This window comes from Neopsephotus bourkii, unplaced genomic scaffold, assembly GCF_033783945.1.
Source record: "Neopsephotus bourkii isolate Nb327-2 ecotype Australia unplaced genomic scaffold, CSIRO-AGI_Nbou_v1 NB_1686, whole genome shotgun sequence".
Lineage (NCBI taxonomy): Eukaryota > Metazoa > Chordata > Aves > Psittaciformes > Psittacidae > Neopsephotus > Neopsephotus bourkii.
In genome coordinates, this window is record NW_026902160.1 from 357,803 (window position 1) to 384,111 (window position 26,309).

The window sequence follows — 26,309 nt, forward strand, 5'->3', positions numbered from 1 at the left end:
CGCAATTTGGTGCTCTTCTCCCCTCCCGCTTTGGGACGTGCCGGGCGGGGAAGCCTGGAAGGGTTTAATGCACTACATATCCCAGCAAGCAGAGCGCGGCGTGCGCCGGAGATAACGTTGTGGTGCTGCGCAAGGTCTGCTGGGAGTTGTAGTTCTAGAGGATTGGGATGGGGAAGTGGCCCAGCAGCGCGGAGGCGGAGCTGGCTGAGGCAGGCGGAGGAGGGCGGTAGAGCCATGGTTGGGGCGGGCGGTTGCTGCTTGCTCCTTGCCTCCGCCCTCGGGGAGGGGGTGGCCGGTGCCGGGGCGAGCAGCGGGTGATGGGGAAGAGGCGAGCGCAGCGCTGAGGTCCTGCGGGGTCGGATGAGCGGAGGCTTGGCGTCGCGGCGGTGGCGGGGCTGGAGGAGGGGGCGAAGGAGGCAGTAGGGGCGGCCTCCACTCTGGCTGCCCTGAGGAGAAGGAGCCCCCGACCATGGAAATCGAGAACATCGTGGCCAACACGGTGCTGCTGAAAGCCCGGGAGGGTGAGAGCCGGGGGGGTGGGGGGAGCGGCGAGGGGGGAGGAGAAGCGAGAGGTCGAGGCGGGGCGGGTTGGACACGTACCGGGCGGGGAGGAAAAGGGTCTGAGGTGAGGGGGAAAGGGACTGGCGAGGAAAGGGAGAGAGGAAGTGATGGAGGAAGAGAGGGTGGGGAGGGAAGAGAGCCTGCCGGGCAAGGGGCGTCCGGGCGGGGAGCGGAGCCCCTTTGGGGCAGTGGCGGGGTCCCTCCCAGTGGCACCGGGGCGGGCAGCGAGTCCCGGGCAGTGCCCTGAGGCACCTGCCCCGCTCCTCCCGCGGTGTGGATTTGGAGTTACTGCATTGTTTCTTGTGGAGGGAAAAAACCCAACAAAACCTTTCCTCCTTCGCCGTCGGGCTCCTGATTCACATGGTGTTTTTACCGGATGTTTTTAAGAAGATCGTTAATCTGGAGTTCTTAGTTTATTTGCAAATATATATGCGTACAGCTATAAGGGATGAAGTGACATAAATCTTCTTTGGAAGAACCTTGCACTCCATCTTGCTGAAGTTCCTGCCTGTGAAAAACGTAGCTGTTGAATGCTACCTGTGTTTTGTAATTGAATGTTTTATGTTAACCTGATACTAAACTGTGCTCATGAGGTTAATACTTCCAGTTTGATTCCCCAGAGCATCTTGACTTGAAGTTTCTCCCCCAACTAACAGACATTTTGGATAGATAATGAAGTTCAGAAAATCACTGTTTAAAAGCAATCCTGAAATGAGATTGTCCTGCTGCTTTTTCACGTATATAACTGTCCATTAAATGGCCACTTGAAAACCTCCCCAGATTACCACTGTACTCCTTGCAGAGTTGTTTTTCAACTATGAAATGGGCATATTCTTTTTGGATTGGATCTTACTTTTCTTAATTGTGTTGAGAAGTCCCATTAGTTTAGCTGGAGCTGTTTAAAGTGAGTAAGAACAACAGAATCTGCCCCTGTATGTTTTGCAAGTTCCTCCAACTCTAAATGGGTTTGGCACTTACGCCATATGTGTATCCAGTTAAATTTGCCTTAAGCAGCGAGAGAGGAAAATCAGCTTTTTTACTTTGAAGTGGGGTTTAAAAACCAGAACAGTGATTACAGTTTTGGGCCATTTCCCAACCTTAGCTGAAAAGACCACCTCAAACTAGAGGACATGTTTTGGCTGGTTTCGCTGCCGGTAACATGTCTGTGGTGGTGTTGCCTGTGTTTGGAGTTTGCATTAAAGTGATCTGAGAAATGAAGGGAAAGTGGAATCTGGCTCAGAGCTTTACTGTGCCCAAACCCTCACCACAAAGAGTGGAGTGGTAATCTGGAAAGGCTTTTAAGTGGCTGCTTAATGCCAGGTTGCCTCTTTAGTTAAGGTTTCACTATGTTTAAAATAAATTATAGTGGTAGAACTGACCAAACAAGATATTTTAATGAACTAAATGAAAGTCTGACAGCAGCTGCTGTGAAGATCAGTTGTATCTGATGTGAAACTTATAAAAGTAATGGTAATAAGCTGTTACTCTTTTGTTCCTGAAATTGGCCTGGGCTCTTTTGTGCAAGTGTGCACAAAGATTTGATTTATGGCTTTGAAACTCTAAAACTCCGTTGATAACTGGTAGAAAGTCTTTTACCTTTTCACATCTGAGTTTCTGTACATGGGATACTTTTTACATGGCATTTCTCAAAACTCTCCTTTAAAGTGTTTTCTGTCTGTTGCATGCTCTGGCTGGTCTGGGAATGTCTGGTTTATTCCATCTGTCAGGACCATTCCATAAAATCCCTCTCCCAGCTCTATTCTTATGTTCCCAGTAGACTCAAAGGGAATGGAATTTGGAAAGTTAGTATGTGAGGTAGATACTTTACTGAAATATATTCTTTCCTAAAGGGCCTCAACACTGAGACAGAAGAGCTGACTTTCAATTGACCTTTTCATTCCCACATTCCTGTTATCTCACTGTATAGTGTATGGAGAGGTGGGATAGCATGGAAGAGTTCATGATTACTGTTTCTCATGGAAGAGGGCAAAATCCTAAGGCACCATAAAGTAGCAGCTTCACTTATTTTCAAGTATAGGCTGGGTAGCATCAATAATCCTTTTTCCAGTTCCTTAGTGTATTAAAGTTTGGGTAAGAGAAGGTGTTGATCTGAAAAAATATTTCAGTTGTGAAAGCAAGATAATGTGCTCTTATTTTATAGTTTTCAGTGGCATATTGAAAGAAATCAATATAGGCTTAATAATGGCTTGCATAGGTCAGTCTCAGTGTAACTTGAGAGTCCTTCATGATGAAGGTGAGAGTAGAAAAAGTCTGTAGTCTTGAAAGCATTTTACAATGTCTTTTAACCCTAGAGAGATGACATCTTCATTTTGCAAATGTAGAAACTGAACTGAAGGTATTGTGTACTGGTCCTCATCTGCCATACCTAGCCTCTGGTATGGCAGAGGCTTAATGAAAACACAGAAATGTGTGGTAAATAATACCAAGTCTAAACAAATAGTACCTGAGCACATAAACTAGAACAGTCAAAATTCTGATGCCAGATTTGTACTCATAATTTGCCTCTCATTTTATGTACTCGTACTTTTAGATGTGAATATTGTTGGGGTCTGAACATCATTTGGGTTTTACATTTGTAGGTGTGCAGAGTTACCACACCTTGAACAGCAAGGTACATGTCTACTATTGAAATCTGATTTGATATGTAGAAAAATAAATGTGAAGTATGTAATTAGAAAGCCAGGAACTAACCAGCATGCTTAGACAAAATGCATCTGTTGTTGAAACTTTCTTCTTCTACAGAATAAAAACAAAGTGGTAGTGCTATTTCTAAGTATCTTCTTGCTTAATAGTCTTACTGTTAATTTGTTTCATTAGAGGTATGAATCTTCTAATTAAATTTGCATGGTGATAATACCAGCTTGTAAGAGTTCACCAGTCTGGTTTTCAGGCCAGATCAAACCCCAGGTTCATCTCAACCTCAAAACTTTAAGTTTAGTCTTATGCTATTCTCTAAGAGGATTATCCAAACCTTTTCATAAGATGGATTAGCTTAATAAAAGTCTCTTTCCAGTAAAAGCTTGTAATACCTCTGTGAAGAAGGAAAGCTGTGAGGATTCCTTATCTTTTTTTAATGCAACTTCATAAATAATCAAATGCCAGTTCTTTGTGCATGTAGGTGTTCGTGATTGTTCATAATATGACTCTTGTATGTATCCACTACTAGAAGATACTATGATGACACAAAGTACTTTATGGATGAGAGATTAAGGCGTCAGGAACTATATTGGGAGTTTTTTCTTTCCAGCTGACCTCCTCGTGCTGTACTAACTAGTCCATGGAGCCATTTGCCTCTGGGTGAAAATGGTAGTGCAAAGTGTTCTGGGATTCCTCATCCCGGTTTCCTTGTATAAGTGGCCTTCTGTGCTAATCCAGTTTTTTCCTCCTGTGCATATAGTACTTTTTGAGGGAAACCAGTATGTGAGAAAGGAAAACTTCCTCTTAAGGTGAACTCAATGGAACAAACACAAGTGACTCAGTAGAAAAACAAGACATTATAAAGTAAACTCAAAGTTGATCTTATGAGCACTGAAGTGCAGCAATTGAGATGGAAAAACAGGTAAGTGCTAAGTGATAGTGTTGAGATAGATGGTGTGAAAGCTTGTGATCTCTTTACTGAGATTTTTACTTACAGACATTTTTATGTGTAAAAGAACAGTGTACAGCAATGTTTCTCTAGTTTTGTATAAGAGCAGAGGAATTAACACATTTTCTCCCAGCAGAAATGTCATTGGAATGAGTATCTCTTGAAAGACATTGAAGAATTTATCATGTAAATGGTGACAAGTAATAAATACAAACTTGCTTATTTTGCAAAAAAAGAAAATCAAAGTTCACAACAATCTATTGTTATATTCACTTTTCTCTTTATTTATATTTGTCTCTTCTGTTTTTCATAGTTATTTTAATGATTCTCAAGAAATCCTGTAAGTATATGTAAGCCCCAAAGTAATTTCAGCATCCCACACATAGTCTGTGATGTTTTGAAGGAAAGGAATTAATCACTGTATGTTTTAAACTGGTTAGGAGCCTTTCTTTTTTTTTATTGCCTAAAGTAAGAATCTCCAAATATTATGTCCACAGGGTAGATCTAGTTCCTTTGAAGTCAATGGTAGTTTACTCCGATTGAGGATCCATGCCAAGAGTATGTTTTAAACATACCTGGTCTATTTGCATCCACTTTGAAGTTCATTTGTACTGCTCTGGCAGGAGCACTTTGAATGAGAATTTGGTCTGCTGTTAGGCTTATAATATCCTCTATGTCATGATTGATTTAGGCTAAATTAAGGTTATGCCTCAAGCAATCTTTCCCCCAAGCTCTTGATTGTATTGGTTCTAGCTTGTGGTTGCAGACAGTTTCTAGCTGAATCCATGAACCAATTCAGGGGTTGTGGGTTGTTGCGGTAGTTTTTTTCCTATGTCATTGGTTGCTTTGGGGTTGGGGTTTTCTTCCCAAAATTGGTTTTCAGATGATCAGCAAGCTCCTGCAGATTTGATAATTGTTAGGTGCAGCCCAAGGATGGAGTTAGCAGGAGCCTTTCAGTAACAGAAAATGATGACAGTTTGTTTGCCTTAAGCAAATGCTGGAAGATACTAGTTTCAGAACTGGAGTTATGCGAGTGTGGCACTCTTCACAAAAAAAATAAGCAGTCCATGCAAATTGTGTGTTTTATCTTTCTGGTTTAAAACCAGCCAGCATAATTCTTCAAGCAAAATACATCCTACTTTTGCTTGCAGTATCAGGTAATAATTTAGTATGGTATTAGTGACCATATATAAGAAGTTGTCCTGTAATGTATTTGTAATTAGGAAGAAAATTCAAAGAAGATTGCACAGCTCACTGCAGATTTGCTACCAAATGGAACTGAAATCTTGAATTATTTAAGGAGTGTGGACAAGTGGGAAACTAAGACGCACACATACCCGGAAAGTCCATTCACCAGTAGCAAATAGGAATTTTAGCATAAGTGTGCTGTGAATTTTCACAGTTGCTGTTATTTTTGTCTGTTCTTCCCTTATTTGCCTCCTATGTTCTGTTGTGCTCCCTCATTGCATTGTGCTGTAAACTCATTGTGGCAGGAAACATGTTTTCCTGTGTTTGTACAGAATTATGCACAGTGTCTGCCTTTTTGTCCTTTATTTAATGAACTGTAAGAAGAATGCATGTGGGCATGTTGGAATCTAAATAATTATGTTTACTAAATAAACACAACATGAGAGGTCTACTTATTGATACACACTGGTGCTTTGGTTATTTCAAACGTGGCAATTGGAAGTAGAGGTTTCACAATCTACTCCAAGGAATTTTACTTTTCTATCTGTTGCAGTCTTGATGTACCATCATGATAAAAAAAAATTCTTGTTAAGGAGTTGTCTGTAAAATTGGAGTTTTCTTACTGTTGAGGTTTTTTGTTTTGTTTTCTCTACTAAGCCCTGTTTATTAAGTTGTTACAGACGTAGCAACAGGAATGTATACGCAGATGTTACATTGTTTGACTTCAAGATTAGTTTAACAAATTGTGACTCAGATTAGTTACATTTACTTGAGTTTATACAAGGCTTTCAGACCTAATTTCTGGAGAAGAGCATAAGCTGTTTAGCATGTATGCACTGGCATTCCGAAATGTGCACATGATTACTGGAAATGTATATAGAACTGATGGGAAGAACCAGTTGTTCAAGTGGTTATAGCTGTGGGAACAATAAAGGATTGTGCATATAAACAAGCTACACAAATGTTCACAAGTACCTGGGGGTTTAATGCTTACAGGGTTACTATTCTGACAGTGAGCAAGAGGACTCAAATGTTACCTTGCTTAAGGCCAGCTCTAGCCACTTGAACCCAGGAATGTGAGGAATATTACCTTAAAAATACCATAACAATCTGTAAACTATAGTTATCTCATATGTATTTATTTATTGAGCTGCTTGGGTTTTTGCTTCTGTTTGTGTTCAGAAGTGCCTTGGGTTTTATAACACTGAAGAGTTTGGTGCCTACCTTGTGCTGAAACCTGAATTTTCAGCTTTCTGGCAAACTTGCTGAGAGCCCACCAGATTATTTGTATCATACTTGTGAGGAAAAAAAATCTTTCTCCATATAAAGTAGATGCCACTCTCTTAAATCTAGTTATTAAACTGTGACCTGGCTTGTTTTTCAAAGAATTGAGATGTCAAAAAATCCATCTGACCTGCACAATGAAAACATTACAGAGACCCTTCAAAGAAGTACAGTAAGGGGAAACCAGCAAAATCTGTTACTTAGTGAGCAGTGTTTACAAATGTCTTTGTAGCATAAGGCCATAGTTAAACAGGAATGTGTTGATTTTTCAGTGAAAGGTTTTAATCCTTATTGTGAGTGGTTTGAAGAAAAATGTCTCTAATAAGAAGAACACAGGAATTCAAGTAAATTTAAAATCTCTTAGGAAACTTGCCTGCAACTTTTTTGCTGTGGGAAAGATTTATTGTATGTACCCAGATTATTCTCATGCATCTCAGTGTATAGATGATGTGGAGCTTCTGCATCAATTTTTTTGCATTTTTCACTAAATCGATTGATTTATACAGTTACAGGCACATGGCAGGCCATTGTCTTGTTGCAGTTTTATGCTTTCAGAGCTTATCTGGGTGTGGTCTGGTGTGACTTTCTCAGTTGGTATCTGACAATCTGGTTTGTGGAATCAGTTTTGCAAGAATGATGTTGTAGCAATCATGCAGCCCTAGTGCTTCATAGCTGCATGCTTCTCAAGCACAGAGGTGTGTTCCTTGCCCTTTACAGGCAAGAAAGCTGGAGCGTGAAAGTCCCTAAACAACTTAATGGCATGATTTCAGTGTCAATGTAGTAGCCACTGAATCTCACCACATACAGACTGTGTAAATTTCTTAGCCAGAAAGTACAGTGCTTCTCACTATTGTCATTCTGTAGGACAGTCCAAGTTTTCTATCTCAAGGAAGACTGACTGCTAATGTTGTTCAGTGAACACTGTGCTCAGTGAAATGAGAGTCATGCTACAAATCCTGCCTGCAAAGATCACTGTGGCTGTGGAAGTCCATCTGGTGACTCAAAAAATATTTGTCTAAATCTGTTTCTACACCAGATTGCTTTGTTTTGACACAGCAGTTTCTTTTTGTGCAACTAGTGTTTTCACTCATGAATAAACCAATCACTTTGCCTTATGTAAGTTTTTCAAATGTTTGTCTGGAGTTTAAAAAGAAAAAAAAGTTGAAAAATGAAAACATCTAAATGTCTTGTCCAGACCATATTCCAATGCAATGACTAACTCAAATGAGTATGTCTCTTTTTAAGAAGCAAAAACATGTAAAGAGGTAAATGCTGAAATTCTAACTCCAAGAAGTAATTTGGGGAGGAGAAAAAGGTAAGGTTCTCATGTACCTGAGAATGTAATTGCAGTATTTCCTCACTGTAATGGTGTATTGCTACATCCACCCTTCCCTTTGTAAAAAGATGAGTTGCTTCAAGTTGGACATTGTTCTAGGCAGCAATTGCATCTGAAAGAGGCAAAAGTGGTATTTCATCTGAACCAGGTAGGTCAACCATAAAGCAGATTAATCTAATGGCTTTGTTGCTACTCTGTTGCAAAGTAAGCTGTTGGTCTTTCTGGAAGAATTTTATCTAAAGTATTTTAGAATGGGATCCAGAATAGAAGCTCTGAAATCAATATTAAGACACTTATAAACCACAACTATTATAATTCGATTTGATACTTCTTTTAAACTGCCTCAGAAATGGGAAGGGATTTTGCAATTAGGAAATAATATGACAAGCAAATTGGTCTCCTCCCACAGCTTTTACCAGAAATGGATGATTTATCTGTAAATGATGTAGGTCATGCATTCTCTTTATGTTACTAGGACATGCAGACCTACTCTGCATTTGCTGTAAATACAAGAACAGTCAGTTCAGAGAAAAGAGAAAGCATGTTGATTTAGTTGATACTCCTAAGCACTTGATTCTTGTGTATATTAATAAATTATGTGTAGTCTTGATTGACTTCTATAGGATGGTGAATTCAGTTACATTCTAGCATGTGTTCTCTTTGTAATGATCACATCCTAAATAACTGGCTAAATATATGGGGCAAAATACAGCATGTATTGGACTTGGTGTATAATGCACCAGTGAGCCTCTTTTTGGATTGTATTTTTTGTTAGGTTTGTTTACTGTCTGGTTTTGTTTTGTTCCCTTTGTGCTTCAGAAGATGATATACTTGCTGTATATCACAGTGTAGTTTTGCTTTTGCTGAACAGCATTGTGGTGTGAGTTTGGGTCAGTTTATCATTCTTGGTCAGTACTGATTGTACCGTGTCATGCAAAATGAGTCTTTCTGAGCAGTTTCTTAAAGGAAAAAAAACCCACACTTCTGTGGACCTTCCAGCTTAGTGTCTTTTTCAATTGCATGGTTAGAAATTATGGTGATGCTTCTGTCCATGGTTTTACATGATCACATAATCTATATCCAGTCCTTTTCTATTCCATGAATGTGTACACGCTTGCTGTGTTAGTATTACTTGATTTTTATTTCTGTCAGGTTCTCTTAGAAGTGCTCTTTGCTGTGTGTGGTTTGGTTTTCTGCAAGCATATGTTCAACTCCTTTGTAACATAAAAAATATTTTGTTAACAATAGTTGGAGTTTGTTTTAATGATGCTGGGTAGTTGCAGCTTCATGATTAGTGCTGCCACTGCGTGAAGTGTGTGTGTGTGAAGTAGATTTCAAATACTCGCATTCTGAACCATTTTGGAAGGTGAATGACTTAGGCTTCATTAAGAAATACAGTGCAGAAGAAGGTTTTTTTAGAAAGTAGGTATCGGTTCAAAAAAATCTCTGCAAGCCAACATTTTAAGGGTTTATATTCCTTATTTGTTTACTTTTCTAGTGATATTAGAGTTGAGAATGTTTTGTTGCAGCAGTACAGTGGTACAGCTCAATGGTCCTGTAATAGTGATCATGTAAATTTGGTCTGAGCTAGGGTACACTAAGCTGGAACTGCTCTGGCTGCAATGGTGGAACTTTTCAAAAACCTGTATGTTTGAGAGAAGAGGGTTTTGTAAAACATATTTTATTATTATGAAGGTGTTTAGTTCCTTTTCCCCTAACGATTTAAAACTGAAAGACTTGAATACTGTTTGCTGCTTAGTTTCTATTCGGGTTACATGGGGTAACTCCCTTCCTTTCTCTCCCATTGTGGTTAACGGTACGTACTGCTTTGGTGCTCTTAGAAAGTTTCTGTGAAGTTTTGCTACTGTTCTTTCATGTGGAAACACATCTGGGTGTATCATTCAGTAAAATCTTCTTCTACAGTATTTTGCAGCACAGAAATTACTTTTCTGATGAAATGTTTTGCAATTACACATATTGATATGCTATTGTATCTGTCACTTTGCCTTTTTTATAAGTACTCCTATCTTCTGTAAGTGGATTTGGCTGCTTCTGATCAAAGTAATGTGCTAAAATTCCAATTGAATAGCAAATGGAGCACACATACAGTTTCTGAGAAACAATGGGGGAAATACTGTAGTAGCTTTTTAAAATCAGTTTAATACTAGTGCTGTGAAACCTGAAGCATTGAAAATACTAGAGTTCTACAACAGCTCAGTTATCCGTGATGTCCTGTATCCACCTATGGTCTACAATAGATGTTGTCTATTTGAGCAGTGCCCACTCATTTATTAGTGGGGTCTACTCTTATTACTACTACTGCCCTTAAGAAAAAAGAAAGGGAATATTTATGTACCACCTGATTATCCAAAATTGTGTTTGTTCTATGTATTTTGTTACTCAACCTTAATGTCTTCTGTTCTTCACCATAGTTGAGAGAGAATTCTCAATATTTTTTTGTTTCTATCTATGATGTTTCTGTTTGTTTGTAATTTGCAGAACACCTACATAATTTGCCTTGTCTCAGAACACAGAAAAGGTGTTCTGCATGCTTAGCTAAAATGTGAAACATTTGTCTTGCAAAAGACTTTCTGCACTTTTTTAGTGTTTCATATATATATACTGTCTCAAGTTTGTTACTGGTGTGGGTATCCTTATAGCTGGATTTCTTTTAGTCATGAAACGCAGATCTGTGCAGAAGTGACCTGATTTTATGCTGTTAATTAATGTTATATTTAATTTTATTCTGACATAGCACTGTATTTTACATTACTCTATGTATTTTTTCTAGGCAAACGGAGTGGGCGCAGTAAAAAATGGAAAGAGATGCTGAAGTTGCCACCTGTTAGTCACTGTGAAGGTATTAGATGCTCAATTGGTAGGTGTCCTGCAGAATGATCTGTCTGATTTCCTTGAGAAGGAAGGATAAGAGTTGGGTGATGTTAACTGAAAGGATTCTGTCTGGCTTCTGAATGCTCATCAGCATTTACCACTTTTAATGTGATGGAGAATTTATGAGGAGATAAAAGCTGTTTCACAGCTCCTTGTTTGTTAAAGGAAACTGCTCCTAAAGGATAAATTTACAAAGCTATGAATTACAAAAAGGAATCGTGTTGTAATTTGAATGACATGGTCACATATTTCCCTTTACTTCTTAGTGTCTTGTAGTAATTGTTTAACGTTTTATATTACTATCTTGTATTCCTTCTTTCCAAACAATCTTGTTTGCTTTGGAATTGCTATTTCACAATATTGTTGTTTTCCACCCCCCAGCCTGGATTGAATTAAACTTAACCATGTCATTCAATGTGTTTTTAATAAATGTGATAGTCTGTAATGCACAAATATGGCTGGAAGTGTTTTACTATTCTTTGGGATCATTACATGCTTTAGATATCTTTGCTAAATATGTTAATGTAAACTTCAGGTTTTAGTGATATTTTTCTGACCTAGTTTCAAAGGGGAGTAAAGGACCATGCTATGACAAAGACAAAAAGAAATAAAGGTATTTACTTACTATTTCTTCCTCAGAAAGAGACTATAACCAGCTTTGTGACAAACAGCCAATAGGAAGACTTCTCTTCAGACAGTTCTGTGATTCCAGACCAGATCTGAAAAGATGCATTGAATTTCTGGATGCAGTGGTAAGCAGTGAGTAATTGGAGGTGGATATCAGTAGGCAATAGCTTATACATTTTCTTTTTGTAGAAAAAGTTTGGGGTTTGTGCTGTTTTTTGTACACTGAAGGTCATGTTGTGCTATGTTTTGGGTTTTGGACCAAAAGGGCATTGATAACAGGGATGGTTTAGTTATTGCCGAACAGAGATTACACAGCATCAAGGCCTTTTGAACTCATTACACCACCCCGCCAGCAAGTAGACTGGGGGTGCACAGGGAGTTGGGAGGGCACACAGCCAGGACAGCTGACCCCAGTGACCCAGGGGATGTGCCATACCGTATGGTGTCATGCTCAGCATATAAAGCTGGGGGAAGGAGAGAAAAAGGGAGGAGATTAGAGTTAAACTCTTGTCTTGCCAAGTAGCCATTATGCATGATGATGAAGCCCTGCTCCCCTGGAAATGGCTGAACATCTTCCAGCTGATGGGAAGAAGTTGCTTGGTATAGTCAGAGCTACAACATTGACTATGATGGAAATGAGAGAGAGAATTTGAGAGACATGCTGCTTGACTTCTTGAGCCTAAAAGGATGTGCATACAAAGAATATTACATGATACTCAGGCTTGAAAATGCTGTAAACATAGACTTGAAAATGTTGCAACATGCATGGAAGCCCTAGGCTAGACAGAGCGTGCTAATTAAAATAAAATACAATGGAGATGGAAATTTAGAGAACCATCTATGGAAGGACAGAAACCAGACTTTAGAGACCAAGGGGAAAGGAAGTGTTTTGTCTTGATACATTTGCATCTTGACATCTAGTGCTAAAAAATGAGGGGAGGAAGGAAATGTGCCCACAGCCATGTTTTGTAAAAAATCCTCACACAAAACCCTTATGGGTTTTCCCCCCCTCTCTCACGGGGAGGGGGAAAGTAATGAGAAAATCAGGCAAGCACACAGCAGTCCTTACGAGAAGAGAATAATAGCTCAGACTTTTTATTCTTTGTCCTTCATAGTTAATCCAAGCACAGTAAAATATAGTCTTAAAATGAGTTTGCTGCCAAAAAATAGTTTTTCTCATCCCCCCCATTTTCGTTCTTATATTCAGGGAACAAATGACCAAAGAAGGTAGAAGTAGGGTAGTGCAGCTGCCTACATGTGTCCCAAAATACAGTATCAGAATGCAAAATGGCTCTGAAAGGTGCAGGGTGTAAAGAAGTACATGGGATTCTTGCTGTGCCCCCCACTTCATACTTTCCTTCCCCTTACGGGACTATAAACTGAGGCACTTGATCAATTAAAAGGAACTTCTGTGTCAGATAAGTAGAACTGTCTTATAATTGTCAATGTACTATTAGGACTCTTAGGAGCTGTTCTAGCACCAAATTCAAGAGTCCGATTTGACAGTTGCAGACATAGAATAGATTGAATGGAAATCAAGAACAGTGGAGCTAAATATCCTGAATTGAATGTAAACCAGAGGCTTTAATAGCATTGCACAATGGAGAGACCACTGGCAACTGTGGATGTACCCTTAATGGATACAACTTCTGTACACACTTTAATCCTTAGAAGCTTAGACAGGGAGTAGCAGAATCTTTGGCAGCATGAAGAAGAAAAGAATCTTAGGTATGACTGTAAGGCTGGTATGTCTTTGCTTTACAGATGTCATTTTTTCAGGTGAAACTCTAAGACGTAACTGTGTTTGACATTAACTGAAGATTTTGAATTGTTTTGAAATATGCGACCTATGATGTTATGTGGATTGCAACGCTTCTGTGAATTAGAGACTGGCAGAGTTCAGCTAATCTGATGCAAGAGATGATTTCACAATTTACTACTTTCTTTTCTTTTTCTTTTTTTTTTCTTTAACTTCCATTTGAAAAGTCATGGTGAAGAAGTATGCTTGGGAATCAAGCCTCTTGAAGAAGAGCAAGAGCTCTTAAGAGCTAAAATAATCTCTAATCTGTGACTGCCATGATTGGAAAGGTAGCAGGCTGTCTTGATCAAGGAAGTGAGATAAAATACCTACTATCTCTTACAGGTGGTTCCTGATCCCTTTTTCTGGACTGGACTTCAGCAACCTTGTTCAAGCTCTTTTTTGTTTGTGAGGCAGTGATGTCAAGGGAAAGGCAAAGTTTGTTGTGTTAGCCCAGCTAGTAAAGATAATACCGGTTGCTGTTTGATAGTGCTCTTTTCTAATGTTTCCCCAGATTCTGTGTTACCTATAAATGCTGTAACCACTGATGTCTGTTTCTTTATTATTTCATGAAATTACTATTAGTAAGTAGTCCTTGGAGTTTTTTGAAACTAGTAGATGTCTGATGGTTTGTTGCTTTGGGGTCTTTTTCCATAAGGAGTTCTGGAGCTCTGTTAAGCTCTGCAAAACACATGGTATTCCACAAGGTGTCTTCTTTCTACTTAACAGTACCATATATTACTAAGTTAAAAACTTCACAAGTTTTGTATCTCCTAAGTTTTCTCAATGAATGAAGTAGGGTTTGCTTTAGATCTCACTTATTTGCAGTTAACATGATCTTGTAGGAAGGTAGTAGTTTTATCCCAGTTTTATGCAGGACTGTAGGGAAAAAAAAATGCAGTGAAGTTGATTATTGTACTTTTCTTTAATTATTTCCCATCTGGATCATTCTGCCCTGCAATACTACATAAATACTACTTCATTGTAGTGTATCCAATTTAACATATAGGATGCAGTTTCTGTAACTGCATTTAGACTAATTGTTAGTTTCTGTATGTTTTCCAAAAGTTAAATTCCATATGCTTTTTTTCTTGACTTTTCATCACACATATTTCACTATGTAGCCTAAAAATCTTTAAATAGATTTTGAATATTTTTAACCATGAGAGCCTCCAGTTTATTTTATATTAGGAGCATTGTGTTATGGTAAAGTTTATCTACCAAAGGCACTAATGGGAAATAGCTCTAAACAGAACTTGATTTTCTGTTCCATTCCCCTAGGCAGAATATGAGGTATCTTCAGATGAAAAACGTATAGACTGTGGCCTGAAAGTTTTAGAGACATACTTCACTAATGGGGTAAATATGTCTTAAGTGTTTTGTAAATGTCAGATAAATAAAGATCTAAGTGGTTGCATTGTAGTAAATTAACTTCAATAGTCCCATTTTTGCCTTTCTGAAAGGTATACTGCCTTCTGCTGTGAAACATTGCAACTTGAGCAGAAACCTTGACTCATCTGCTTATAAGACTACTACCATGACAATTTATTTTCCTATTAAAATGCTGGTCTCAAAGATCTATTTTGAACAAACTCATTTAGCATCTAAAGAAGACTTATTAACAAATTAATTTAGAGTTTTGTAGATTGAAGACATTGAAATCCTCATGCTTCTTTCAGACTCCTGTGTGGCCTGGCTTGATTTGCTGTAAATGGTCAGAATTGCTGCAGGTTTTCACAAAGTGAAATGCTGTTTTGTTTTGTTCTGGAGCATTCTGCATCTCTGTATTTTGCATGGAGATCATTAATAGCTGATCTTTTGCATTTATTATATTCCACTGATTGATTTTTAAGAGTCTCTTCTTTCATATCCAATAGAAGCTGTAGATACGTAATTAGACATTTGCCTTCTATAAATAGATGCTCTTTCTGCTTCTCTTTGGACATCCTGAGAAGATTCTATTCCAAATGAAGGTCTTGTAGATGCTTTAAAAGCAGATAGACTTCAAGTTTGCCACATCTCTTCTAATAATTCCTTTGGGACTACCATAAATCACGTGCATTTCTTGCAAAAATGAAAACCAAACCCCAAAACATTTACTGGGCTGGTTTGAAATAGTTTCCCAAGTTGTGTGTGTTTCTTCCCCTTTCCTTCCATCCTGCCAAGCCAAATAGATAACTTGTTTTTATTGTGGTAGATTTATGGAAAGGAGAAGAAATTTAACTTATTGCCAAGTTTGTTTCCCCAGATACAGAACTAGTAAATAATTATAGTAGCTTTCAATGAATTTTTCTATAATAGGGAACAAACACAAATTTTGCTTGAATATGGCTTGTTGGTTTTCTTTTTAGCCAAACCATTCCTTTCCTTTTCCTGTGTTAGAAGATTTCATTTCAATTTGAATACAGAACTTTGACTTGTTCTATTGATTGCTTTCATTGTTACCTGTTTCTAATTACTTTAAGTCTGCGGCACACTTGCCAGAAATACCTCAGGAAACAGTAAATGAATGTAAAGCAAGACTGGAAAAGAACCCTTCTAAGGACCTTTTTATGGACTGCACTAGGTAAGTTAAAAATGCACATTGCTAAGTTTAAGTACCAGAAGAGAAATTTGTGTGTTTGAGAGAAATGAAAGGTGAAATTATTACATCCAGGAGTATTTCATGTCTGAAATGAGTATAAATAAGGAATTTGAAACAGATTTATTATAGGACTAGGTTTCCTTCTGATGTGATTCAGATGTTTGGCTTTTGCAGAGCTTTTTCTTTAGTGCTCTTTTTTGCATAAAATCACACTATAATCTGCTACCAAGTATTCTGTAAATTAGAATAATATTTCTCTTTAGTATATGCTTACTTTTTGAGTGACTTCTCTTCCATGATGAAGATACTCAGAAAAACTGAAGTTACAGACTGAAGCTTGAAAGGTTTCTGAACAATGTTATACAATTTATGGTTCTTGAAAATGGGCTGAACTGAGGCCAACAGTTGTAGTCCATTAAAATGGCTGATTAGAGGATTGATTGTGAGAGTTAACACAAACAAATGCAACTTGCTTTTGTTCTGAAGTCATGAAGTGATATTTCACACAGCAGCAACAGGAAAGGCTCTTCTTGGAGGGACGGTACATGTTTACCAGTGTTGCAGGTCTTTCTAAATCCATTATGTTTCTAATATTACTGGTTCTTCAAGGCATGCTTGATCATGTCTGAAGCATTACAATATGTTTTGTCATTGCTTGGGTCATCTCCCTGGCAACAAAAAATAAGCATACTTTGTAACAACCTGAGATTATAAGATTGAAAGGGATGTGTGAGAACACCTAGTAAAACATGTCTCAGATGGAAGATGTGTTATGTAGGTCATCCCCTTTCCTCTGCCCAATAAATATCCAAATACTGTTTGAATGACTTGTTCCCCAACTCCTTTGGTGTGTTTAATTTAAGGGGAATAAGGCACCTGGGGTTCAGGTTTGAATATAGCGTAAACAGAATAAAATTTTACTTACCAGACTCCAAACAGTGTATGAATACTTGTAGATCCTTTCCTGTATATATCTTTCAGAGATCATACTTGTGGAGTCATACATGTATTGCATAGCTGCTGGGAAGGCTGGTGTTTACGTGGGCTTGAAGACAGTGGGAAAGCAGAGGTCAAACTTTCTAGTCACTATAAGTAACAGTAGTTGGGCATTCACCAGTGTTTTGACAGGAACAATTTTCTGTGATAGGAACAGTTTTCTGTGACAGGCACTCACTCTGCGAGACATCTAGGCTAAAACCATTGTAGAGCACAGTGACAATGTTTTTCTGGCTACAGCCTTGCTGATATGTTTAATAGATATTAAGAGATGCTAATATTTTAATAGATTGATAGCATCTCCTGCTTATTACTTTTTTTTCAGTATGATTGATTTTATTTTCCTGTTGCTAGAATTGTCCACGAATACCTAAGCAAAAGACCTTTTGAAGCTTACCAAGAAAGTGTGTATTTTTCCCGTTTTTTACAGTGGAAATGGCTGGAAAAGTAAGTTTATTTAGAATGTTTATGTTATGTTTCTTTGCTCTGTGGCCAGTTCTGCTTGTCATGCTAGAAATGCTGTTGAGCCCTAATGTATGACAGTGCATATCTAAGAATTATGATCTGAAAGATGTAAAGGATGATATTGATGGCACAGTCAGAGTGCCACTACTCCAACAACACTGTCCAGTAGTTTTCAAGTGTTAAATTTGTACTGGGTAAATGCAAATTTATTATCATGGATGTATGTTTGGCTGTCAAGTGTGCAATGGGATACTAGTCTTTCTTGGGAATGGTATCATCCTTTAGTTGCCAACTTGGTGTAATAAGTGGCTAAGAAGCAGATTAATCTAGTTTTATGACCCAGTGTTTTAAAACTGTAACTAATCATTTTTTTTTAGGGTGGTACAGGAATAGATATAGTAATTACAAGACAGCAGGATATATATCTATGAAAATCTAGCTTGGGCTTTTAAATCAATAGTAAAGGAGTTTCTAAACTTTTTCAGAAGTCTGAAATTGGTACAGATCCTTTCTAATTCAACACTGCTGTGTATTGTGGTCACATATTAAGTATTAACTTGATGGTAAATTCCGCTCTACCAAGTGAACCTCCATTTCTTGTCCTGAGAACAAAGCTTCATTCATGCTCTTTTAGAACAAAACCATCAACAAACCCCACCACCATGAAATAGCCCTGCCCTGATACTTGCTTAAGAGTGGTTTAGCATAGAATAGCAGACTCCTTTACTGCTTCCAGTTATCTTCTCCTCTTCCACTACATCAGTGGCTCTTGAGCTGCTGTTGCATACCACAAGTCTTCTGTTTTGAAGCAAAACAGCTAAGTAAAATCAGAAGTGGTTTACCCTTTAAATGCTGCATTGTAAGCATCATCTCACTGAAATGCAGCCTATGTGTCAACATACTTCAACTAAGAGAGACAACTGGAGGTGAAAAATTGACTGCTGAGGAGAGCAGATAAGGCTCTAACCCTAAACAACAGAGGGCCTAATTGATCAGCTTTTCTTCCTGCTATTGTGAATGTGTGATGACCACATGAGGGAGCCAATGTTTCTCATCAGAACACCCATTTAATTTGAAATTCAGTTTATTATAATACTTACTGTAATCCCGTCTTCATGAGGTTAAGGCAACTGTTGTTCAGTAAGATGTCACAGAACAGAAAATGGAGAATGAAGACAGGCCTGGGGATAGGGAGGAGTTCATTAACGCTTGTAATTCCTGTTGCAGTAATTGTTTCTTTCTGTTAATCAGGCAACCAGTAACCAAACACACGTTCAGGCATTACCGAGTATTAGGCAAAGGTGGATTTGGAGAGGTGAGTACAGAAGTATCTTTCTGCAAGGCAATCCTTAAGGAAAAAAACAAGTTTAATACAGGAGAGAGCAGTTTTTTAAGTCTTGATTCTACCAGCCTACATTTGACATATCATGGGGCAAACTGTCATCAACCCAAATTGTTTTCCTTTAATGTGTTAGTATTTTAAGTCATGCACAAAGTTGGAGAAAACTTCCATTGACAGACAACAGTTGCTTTGTTCAGAAATTTCATTTGGCAATGAGAATGTAGTTTCTACTTAACAGGAAAATTTATAGGTTTTATTAATGCTCTTTATAATTCATTGGGCTTTTTTTCCCCTCCATACCTTTTAACCAAAGGGTATATTGAAGGGGAAGGAGGGCTACTAAATTAACAATATCTTTCCCTCGCTTAATTTTGGAGTGGATATTTGTCCTCTGTTCTGTTAGCCCAGACACATACTATTACCACAATCAGGTGCTTCACCAATACAAAATCCACAGCTTTACTGAACTACTCAACCCCAACAAAAACGGGTTTCCTGCTGTATAATCACTTTTTCTACTCCTGTTACAGCTTTTGTGATACTTCAAAGTTGTTTCCTGGGGGAAAGCCCTGTAGTGACACTTCCACACCTTCATTTCTCAGAGCATTCAGGAGTTTTAAAACAGGAAATAAAATTTTATCTTCTTTAAAAAAAAAACCCAAGCAAAACAAAACAAATCTAAACACACATCCCCCAAATCCCACTCCCCCATCTCTGACACACTTTCCTTCTTTTTCAGGTGTGTGCCTGTCAAGTACGGGCAACAGGAAAAATGTATGCTTGTAAAAAACTAGAAAAAAAGAGAATAAAGAAGAGGAAAGGAGAATCAATGGCTCTAAATGAAAAAAGAATTCTAGAAAAAGTGAATAGTAGGTTTGTAGTAAGTATCTGCTTCTGATCTTACTCTCAGAAGTTTGTCTTGCTTTGTTTGCTTCATTTCAGTCTCTTCCAGGAGCTTGTGGCCACAGGGCATTTTCTGATCGATTTAGAGAGTGCATACTGCTGAGAGAAATTATTGATATGATGAGAAGTACGTTTTTTGTAAGATGGAATAGTTCTGTGCAGAGGATTTGTCCAATACTGAATTGGTTTTAGTCTGCCTCCTTTAGTTCTCACAATAAAAACATCAGGTTTTGGTGTTTCAGCATGCTGATGACACTGAATCTTTGTCATCTGTTTAAAGGTGAATAAATTATTCTGTAGTACTCATATTTGAACAACCGCTTAAATTCCTTCTGCTGCAGCCTATGACTTAGTATTTTTATCTTTAGTAAAGAAGATATTCTATATCCTGTTTTTAACTTCTGTTACTCTCTCTTCCAATTCATTGCTCTCTGTTTTGTTCTTTTACTTCTTTCTTCCCTCACATACACCTATTTTCTTATAATTAATGGTAATTTCATTTTTGGAGGTCATTTCTAGATGCACTTACAAAGGGGTGACTTCATGAGAGTCTACCTTTTCATTGCCATTAGAAGTTGCATATCCTTCATGTCTATGACTTCAAATATTAGAGTTTTTATACCCTTAAGTATTTTCATAACTTTTGTTACTCTACTGCTTAGTCATTTGAAGGTAAACATGAAATTCGACTGCTGTATCAATTCAGGTTAGTTATGTTGCTTTGCTGTGTACTAAGGCTTAAAGAGAAATCTTGGGTGTGAAATAATTAATGTAATTTTTAAATAGAAATTCCAGAGAATAAAAGTCTTAGTCTTAATACTTTAACCTGATTCTATCACATAAATTATGGTCTGTTAGGAGCTCTAATTACTAAGCAGTGAAATAACTTGGAATGGTCAAAGATACACCAAGTAAACTTTTCCCTCAGGTAATTCTTATCTTTTCATTGAATTTATTTTCTCTAAATATTAATTTTAAATGAATGTTGCTTTGGTTTTAAATCCATTTACTGATAATTTTTGCATTGCTGTTCAGAGAGGAGTTTAAAATACCTGTGTTAGAAGACAGTGGAAGTTATTTATAAAAATATGTATTTGTATGTATAAAATATGTATGTATGTATTTTCTGCTGAGCCTTATGTATTACAATAACCCCTGTAGAATACATCCAGCTAAAAGAGAAACTAGAATTTGCTGGCCAGGCACATTAATATTTTAAATGATTGTAAATAATGTTTTTGTATATATATGCTAATGTTGTTTTCACACAAGGCTCATGGGCTTGACTTCATTGAAATTGAATCCAGAAATTACTAGTTGTAGAGATAAGAGTGAAACTTCTATTTATGAGTCATATTTTTCAACATATATAAATACTATAAATGAATAATTGATCCAAGTTGAATTTGAAATCACTTTATGGGATTGAGCAGAAGTTATTTTCCTTTTGCTAGACAATGTTTTTCTTTAATGCAACAGAGGAAGTCTAGATGTAGGATCTGCAGTAATACTGGGTTGGAATTGGATAGATAATTTGTCATTAAGAGCTGGAGTTGTCATTTGAAAACCTCTAAATAGGAACCTCTGCCATGAGAAGCTGATTTGTATATTAATTTCAATTTATTATTTAGTATTTGATTTATGCTTCTGCAGTAAGAGTACGGTTTAGTTCATCTTTGAGGGTAAAGATGTATTTTGAAGGTTCTGCTAGATGGTCATCAGTGTAGTGTAGTTTTTTCTATTGAAACTGAGTTTTAAAATTAAATAACATTATTCAATTTTGCAGTATATTACATTGTCTTAAATTTATTTAGACTATAAAGAGCTTTATAGATGTCTCGACTGTTGGCAAGTTCTGAGCCAGGGAAATACGCAGTTATTTGCGGGGAGTAGAGGAATAGAGACTACACATTTGATCTTAAGTAACTTTTTTAGTTTCCCTAGTGTGGGGCAACTTCAAATCTTACAGAAGTTTAGGAAAATGGTTTGATAATGCCAAATTCCTGAGGTATTAATAAAATAAGGTCTATGTGTATGATATCTTCGCAAAGAAGTAATATAGGTAATGTGCAGCTGAGGGGCATCCTCAATAAAATGTATTGTCTGGATGGAGCTCTGTGGTATCTAGACAGGTCACTGAATTCTTGTATGGTGATGTAGAGTTTGTATATGCATGCACATTAGTCTGAATTCCTTTGTGTCTTCAAGTATGTGCAGGAATGATTCTGTACTTGGCTGTTTTGTCCTTTTTTGTTTTAAAAAAGGATTCATATGTTGCTTATATTGGAAAAAAAGAGCTGTGAATTGTATTGGGGTTTATGAATGAATAATGGTCATCTTCTCCCCCTACCCCATTTTTAGGTTAGTTTATCCTATACATATGAGACGAAAGATGCCCTGTGTTTAGTATTAACCATAATGAATGGAGGGGATTTGAAGTTTCACATATATAACATGGGAAATCCTGGCTTTGATGAAGAAAGGGCTATTTTCTATGCTGCAGAACTGTGCTGTGGTCTGGAGGATTTGCAGAAGGAGAGAATTGTTTACAGGTCAGTGTCATCTATAGTCACTTGTACCTTGAATTTTCTGTGTCTGTTCAGCATTGAATGTGTTGTTTTCTACTGAAACAAGCTTATGCTTTATAGTAAAAGAAGCAGAAAAAATTAGTTGTCCTTTTCACAGCATGTCCATCACAATTACTTATTTGTCCCTTTACTGTTAACTTAGGTCTAGATAGTTGCTATATTCTAAAGCATTATGAAGTAGATTCAAGGTGGGATTGTAAAATTGAAGTAAGTTATGATTTATAAAGCAAATTCATTAGTAACTCTTAAGTTTTAGGAACATAAGATTAGATTGCATTCCCGCCCACTCTAAAAGTAGAAGGTCATAGAAGGCTATAGAAGTCCCTTGCTGCATTGCTTGTTGTGCACAAGAGGTTAAACAGTCGATTATAATCTGTATTGCCCTCTTCTCTATTTATTTTAGATTCTTCCAATAAACACTTTATTCCTTTTTAATTAATGAAACTCTCAGAAGCCTTATTAATTGTAATTGAGATTTTATGGTCTTACTGCTCTCTTTTGTCTCTCTACATACCTCATTTAACCCCTGGCATTAATATTACAGAAGCAAAATTAACTTAGTGGTGGGCCAAGAATGCTTTCTTTATGTTTCTGGCATTAACACCAAGTGCCGCTTGTTTTCAAAGAAGTTTTAAAGTATAATCCTGCATTACTTTAATATAATGAGTCTGAGTCTTTTCCCTCCCTGGTATAGAAGGCTAACATACAGCACAAGGTGGCAGAACCACAGAATAGATCAGGCTTATGCTGGATGTTGCATGTGGCTCCCTAAAGAATTTGGTCCATCTTGCAATGTTATGCAGTGTGTTTTGGCACACATGGTAGAAGAGAAGCAGAGATGAATGGTTCAATCTCCATGATGAGCTTGAAATGAACAAGTAGTTCATTTCACATTGCCCAAGAGAAAACAAAACTGTTTAAAGCACAATAAAACAACAACAAAAAAACAAAAAAAAACAAAAAAACAAAAACAAAACCACACCACCCCCAGCCCTTGTGTTTAAGCCCAAATTGTTAGCAATTTGCCCACAAGAAGGCCTTCAAACACATATGTAAAATCCTAGTGTTCTCTGTGTCTGATTCCAGATCTTGGAGTGGTTGTGATTTCTTCTGGAGTGGTCTAAACGAGGTGGTTATGGAAGTCTTCAGTATGTCACCAGTTACAGTGATATGTTACATCATCAAAAGTCTGTATCAGGCATCTTAATGGAAATGCATTTAAGCAGCAGTTCAGTGATTATATATGATCAGTGAAACAAGGCTGGGGAAAAATTGCCGTAATTATTTTATTCTTATCAACAAAGTTATGCTGGCAACCTCCAGTCTTACTGTTGTTGGAGGGGAGAACATCATGAAGCACATTTTCATGAATCAGTGATTTATTTATTCCAAATTATGGTAACTAGTATTTCTTGTTTGCCAGGGCAAGAAAACACAGAAGGAATGTTCTTATTTTGATGTCATTTTGAAAGCATTTAATATTCGTATTTCTGAAATTGGAGCTAGTTCTTTCTCTTGTTGCCATCTGTCAAGATCTATTATTGCATTTGTTCTCCAGCTTTAAAGGAGGAGTTTTAAAGGCTTTTTAGACCAATAGCGTAAACTGTTAAAAGCAGACTGTAGTTTTGTGCCATACTGTTATATTTTCTTGAGAACATGTTTTTGTAGATTTACAGTGAAGTGTCCTGTAGAGGCAGTGGAAGAAGGGAAATTTGGGACTTCTGAAAATAGAAATCCTTGGTGCAGATGGGTGTCAGCAGATAGCAGTAAAATCAGTTCATTTTGTCAGTTTGTTCAGATCTAGAATGGCAGTTTTAATGTAGGCCAGTCATATTATAATGTATTCTAAGCTTACTGTCACCATCAGTAGCAAAATTTCTCATAAGCGGAAAAACTAGTCCTGACTTCCCATTAACACCAGTTTTTATTGTGTGTTTCATGTGTCTTTATGCCAGTCACTACTGACTGTCAAGCAGTGGTGTTAGTGCTGTCAGTAGGACCCTGGAGTCAGTTGTGCCATTTTGTTAGTGGGGTTCCCACTGGGTTACAAGAGCAGGTGCAGAACTGGAAGGAGGGCACCATGCTGCCCTGTGAGAGCAATTGAGCCAGTTTGCTTCTTCAATGGGAGCTTGTGAAACTCTCTAACTTGCCATATGTTGCTGACATCAGAAAAATAAGCAAACAGACAGGAACCGTCAGTAGAGGAGCTAATCATCCATCTGCTGCATAAAAGGTCTCATCATACGGACAGCAAAGTCAGGATTTGCATAAAACAGAGTGGGGAACCAGTCCCTGCTTTCCAAAAGGGACTTGATTGGTGGAGTTCTCTTGCAGGAGTTAACGTGACTCCTCAAGGAGTAGTGGTTTTACCAAATACCTACGTTTTCCTTACAAACTTATGTAGGTGCTCGTAATGCCACTGAATGTACCTGGAAAATCAAAGATCAGGCTCAAAGACCTGTTGAAGCTGTAGTTGATAAACCCAAGAGTTGACATCTTGGCAGTAAAATCCCCTGAAGGATTTTTATCCAGGAATTTTATCGGTAGGAAGGCTGTTGCAAGCTGTAGCACAAATGCAGTAGTCACTGTTTAGTCCAATTTAAATATATGTATTTTTAGCCAAGTGTTTGTAATGTACTTTTTAGTTTTTTGAGTTTTGCAGCCCTCCCTTGCAGTCCTTCCCTTTTCATAAGGGAAAACTGTCACAAAAGATTTGACTTTGACATCTGTCATGGTGGAGGAAGGAAAGAGAGAGAAAGCTGATACCCCAAAGCAAGCATCCTGGAGCTAGAATTTATAGCTGAATGCTTCCAGAAGCTGACTTCTTTGAGAACTGCTAGGCCTAGAAACAAATAGCATTAAAGAGATGGAATTTTGGCTGGAAACGAGTTTGACTATTGACCAACCAAAATCATGTCAGAACAGAATTAGCTTCTGTTGAGCAGCAGATGTTGCTAGTTAAGCCTTGGGGTTTAGGTTAGGTTTTAATCCACCACCTTGGAGATGGAACTCTTAAACTTGTTTGCTTGAGATAACTTGAGCATATATTATATGCTTTGAAGTAGGTGTGTTTCTGTGTGAAGTCTGAGCTGAATTTAATGTCTTAATTTGGGGGGGGGTGTTGGTGGTGTTATTTCTTTTTCTTTACTCTTATCTCTCCTGTTCTCTCTGGCATTATAATCTCACATTTAACGTCAACTGATTAACATTATGGAGATTGCCCAGACTTCAACGTATTAGAAGAAAAGCATCTTGTGACTTCTTTGTGCAGTTAATGTTATGAAATAATGAAACTTTAAATGAATACACATACTTCAGAGCATGAAGTTACGAATATTTGGGGAAAAAGCGTATATATTTCTTGGTTAACATATGTGGGTGTGTATATTTATCTCTTAATTTTGAATATAAATTCTAGAGTTGGTCTTCCTAAAATTGTTTCTTTTACGTTATTCTGCTTGTATATGAACAACTGGTTTTGTTTTTTTTCCACAACTGTACGTATACCCATATACATACATATGTTTTTTAGCAATCTATTCCAATAATAACTGAATCTTTAGCTAAGTACTGATTTTTTGCTCGTCTGTTTCTGGCTTCATGATATTTGGTGGCGGAATAAATCTAGGAGACTGTATTACAGTCTGCATATTTTCTGATGCAAATCATGATTTTATATATATCTCAATATAAATTTATATTATTTATATTATATATTTCATGCATATGTATGTGTACAAAACCATGTATGTTCTCAGTAGAATCTGCTAGACTATAGATCCTGAAGTAATCTCTGAACAGTTTCTGATTCAGCTTCAGTGATTCTCCAGATTTTCCTTGGGTAGGGAGAAAATCCAAATATCCTATTGAGTTTTTTTTGTTCTTAAAGTAAAAACGTACAAGTTTACTCACTGATCTGATTTTTGTTTTAGTATTTCCTGATTCTTGCAAGTGTTTAATAGCTAAAAATATTTTATGTGAAACTTTGATGTTAAGAGTAGTATAGACTCTTAGAGTTGAAAATGCAAAGAATCCTAACTAAACGGAAGTGTCCAGTAAGCTTTAGAAGCTGCATGTCCAAAATAAATGAATGGAATCTGAATGGATGATACCAAGCCAATACTTAGTCTTGGGAATA

At 37.4% G+C, this 26,309-nt stretch overlaps 1 protein-coding gene across 3 annotated transcripts in view; it reads left to right on the plus strand.

Annotated features, from left to right (window-relative positions):
• The first annotated feature begins 221 nt into the window (after positions 1-221).
• Positions 222-26,309, plus strand: part of GRK4 (G protein-coupled receptor kinase 4) — a 37,028-nt gene continuing 10,940 nt past the window's right edge. Inside the window, exons 1-9 of one of the 3 annotated variants that reach the window (XR_009728867.1) lie at positions 222-521; positions 10,768-10,854; positions 11,508-11,620; positions 14,575-14,652; positions 15,759-15,859; positions 17,228-17,320; positions 18,590-18,653; positions 19,420-19,560; positions 21,945-22,135. Coding sequence is in view for 2 of the 3 variants with exons in the window: in XM_061376019.1 (XP_061232003.1) it covers positions 470-521; positions 10,768-10,854; positions 11,508-11,620; positions 14,575-14,652; positions 15,759-15,859; positions 17,228-17,320; positions 18,590-18,653; positions 19,420-19,560; positions 21,945-22,135 (920 nt within the window). In the remaining variant the exon portion in view is untranslated. The remainder of the gene's footprint in view (positions 522-10,767; positions 10,855-11,507; positions 11,621-14,574; positions 14,653-15,758; positions 15,860-17,227; positions 17,321-18,589; positions 18,654-19,419; positions 19,561-21,944; positions 22,136-26,309) is intronic. The other 2 variants (XM_061376019.1, XM_061376020.1) reach the window with 2 other exon arrangements.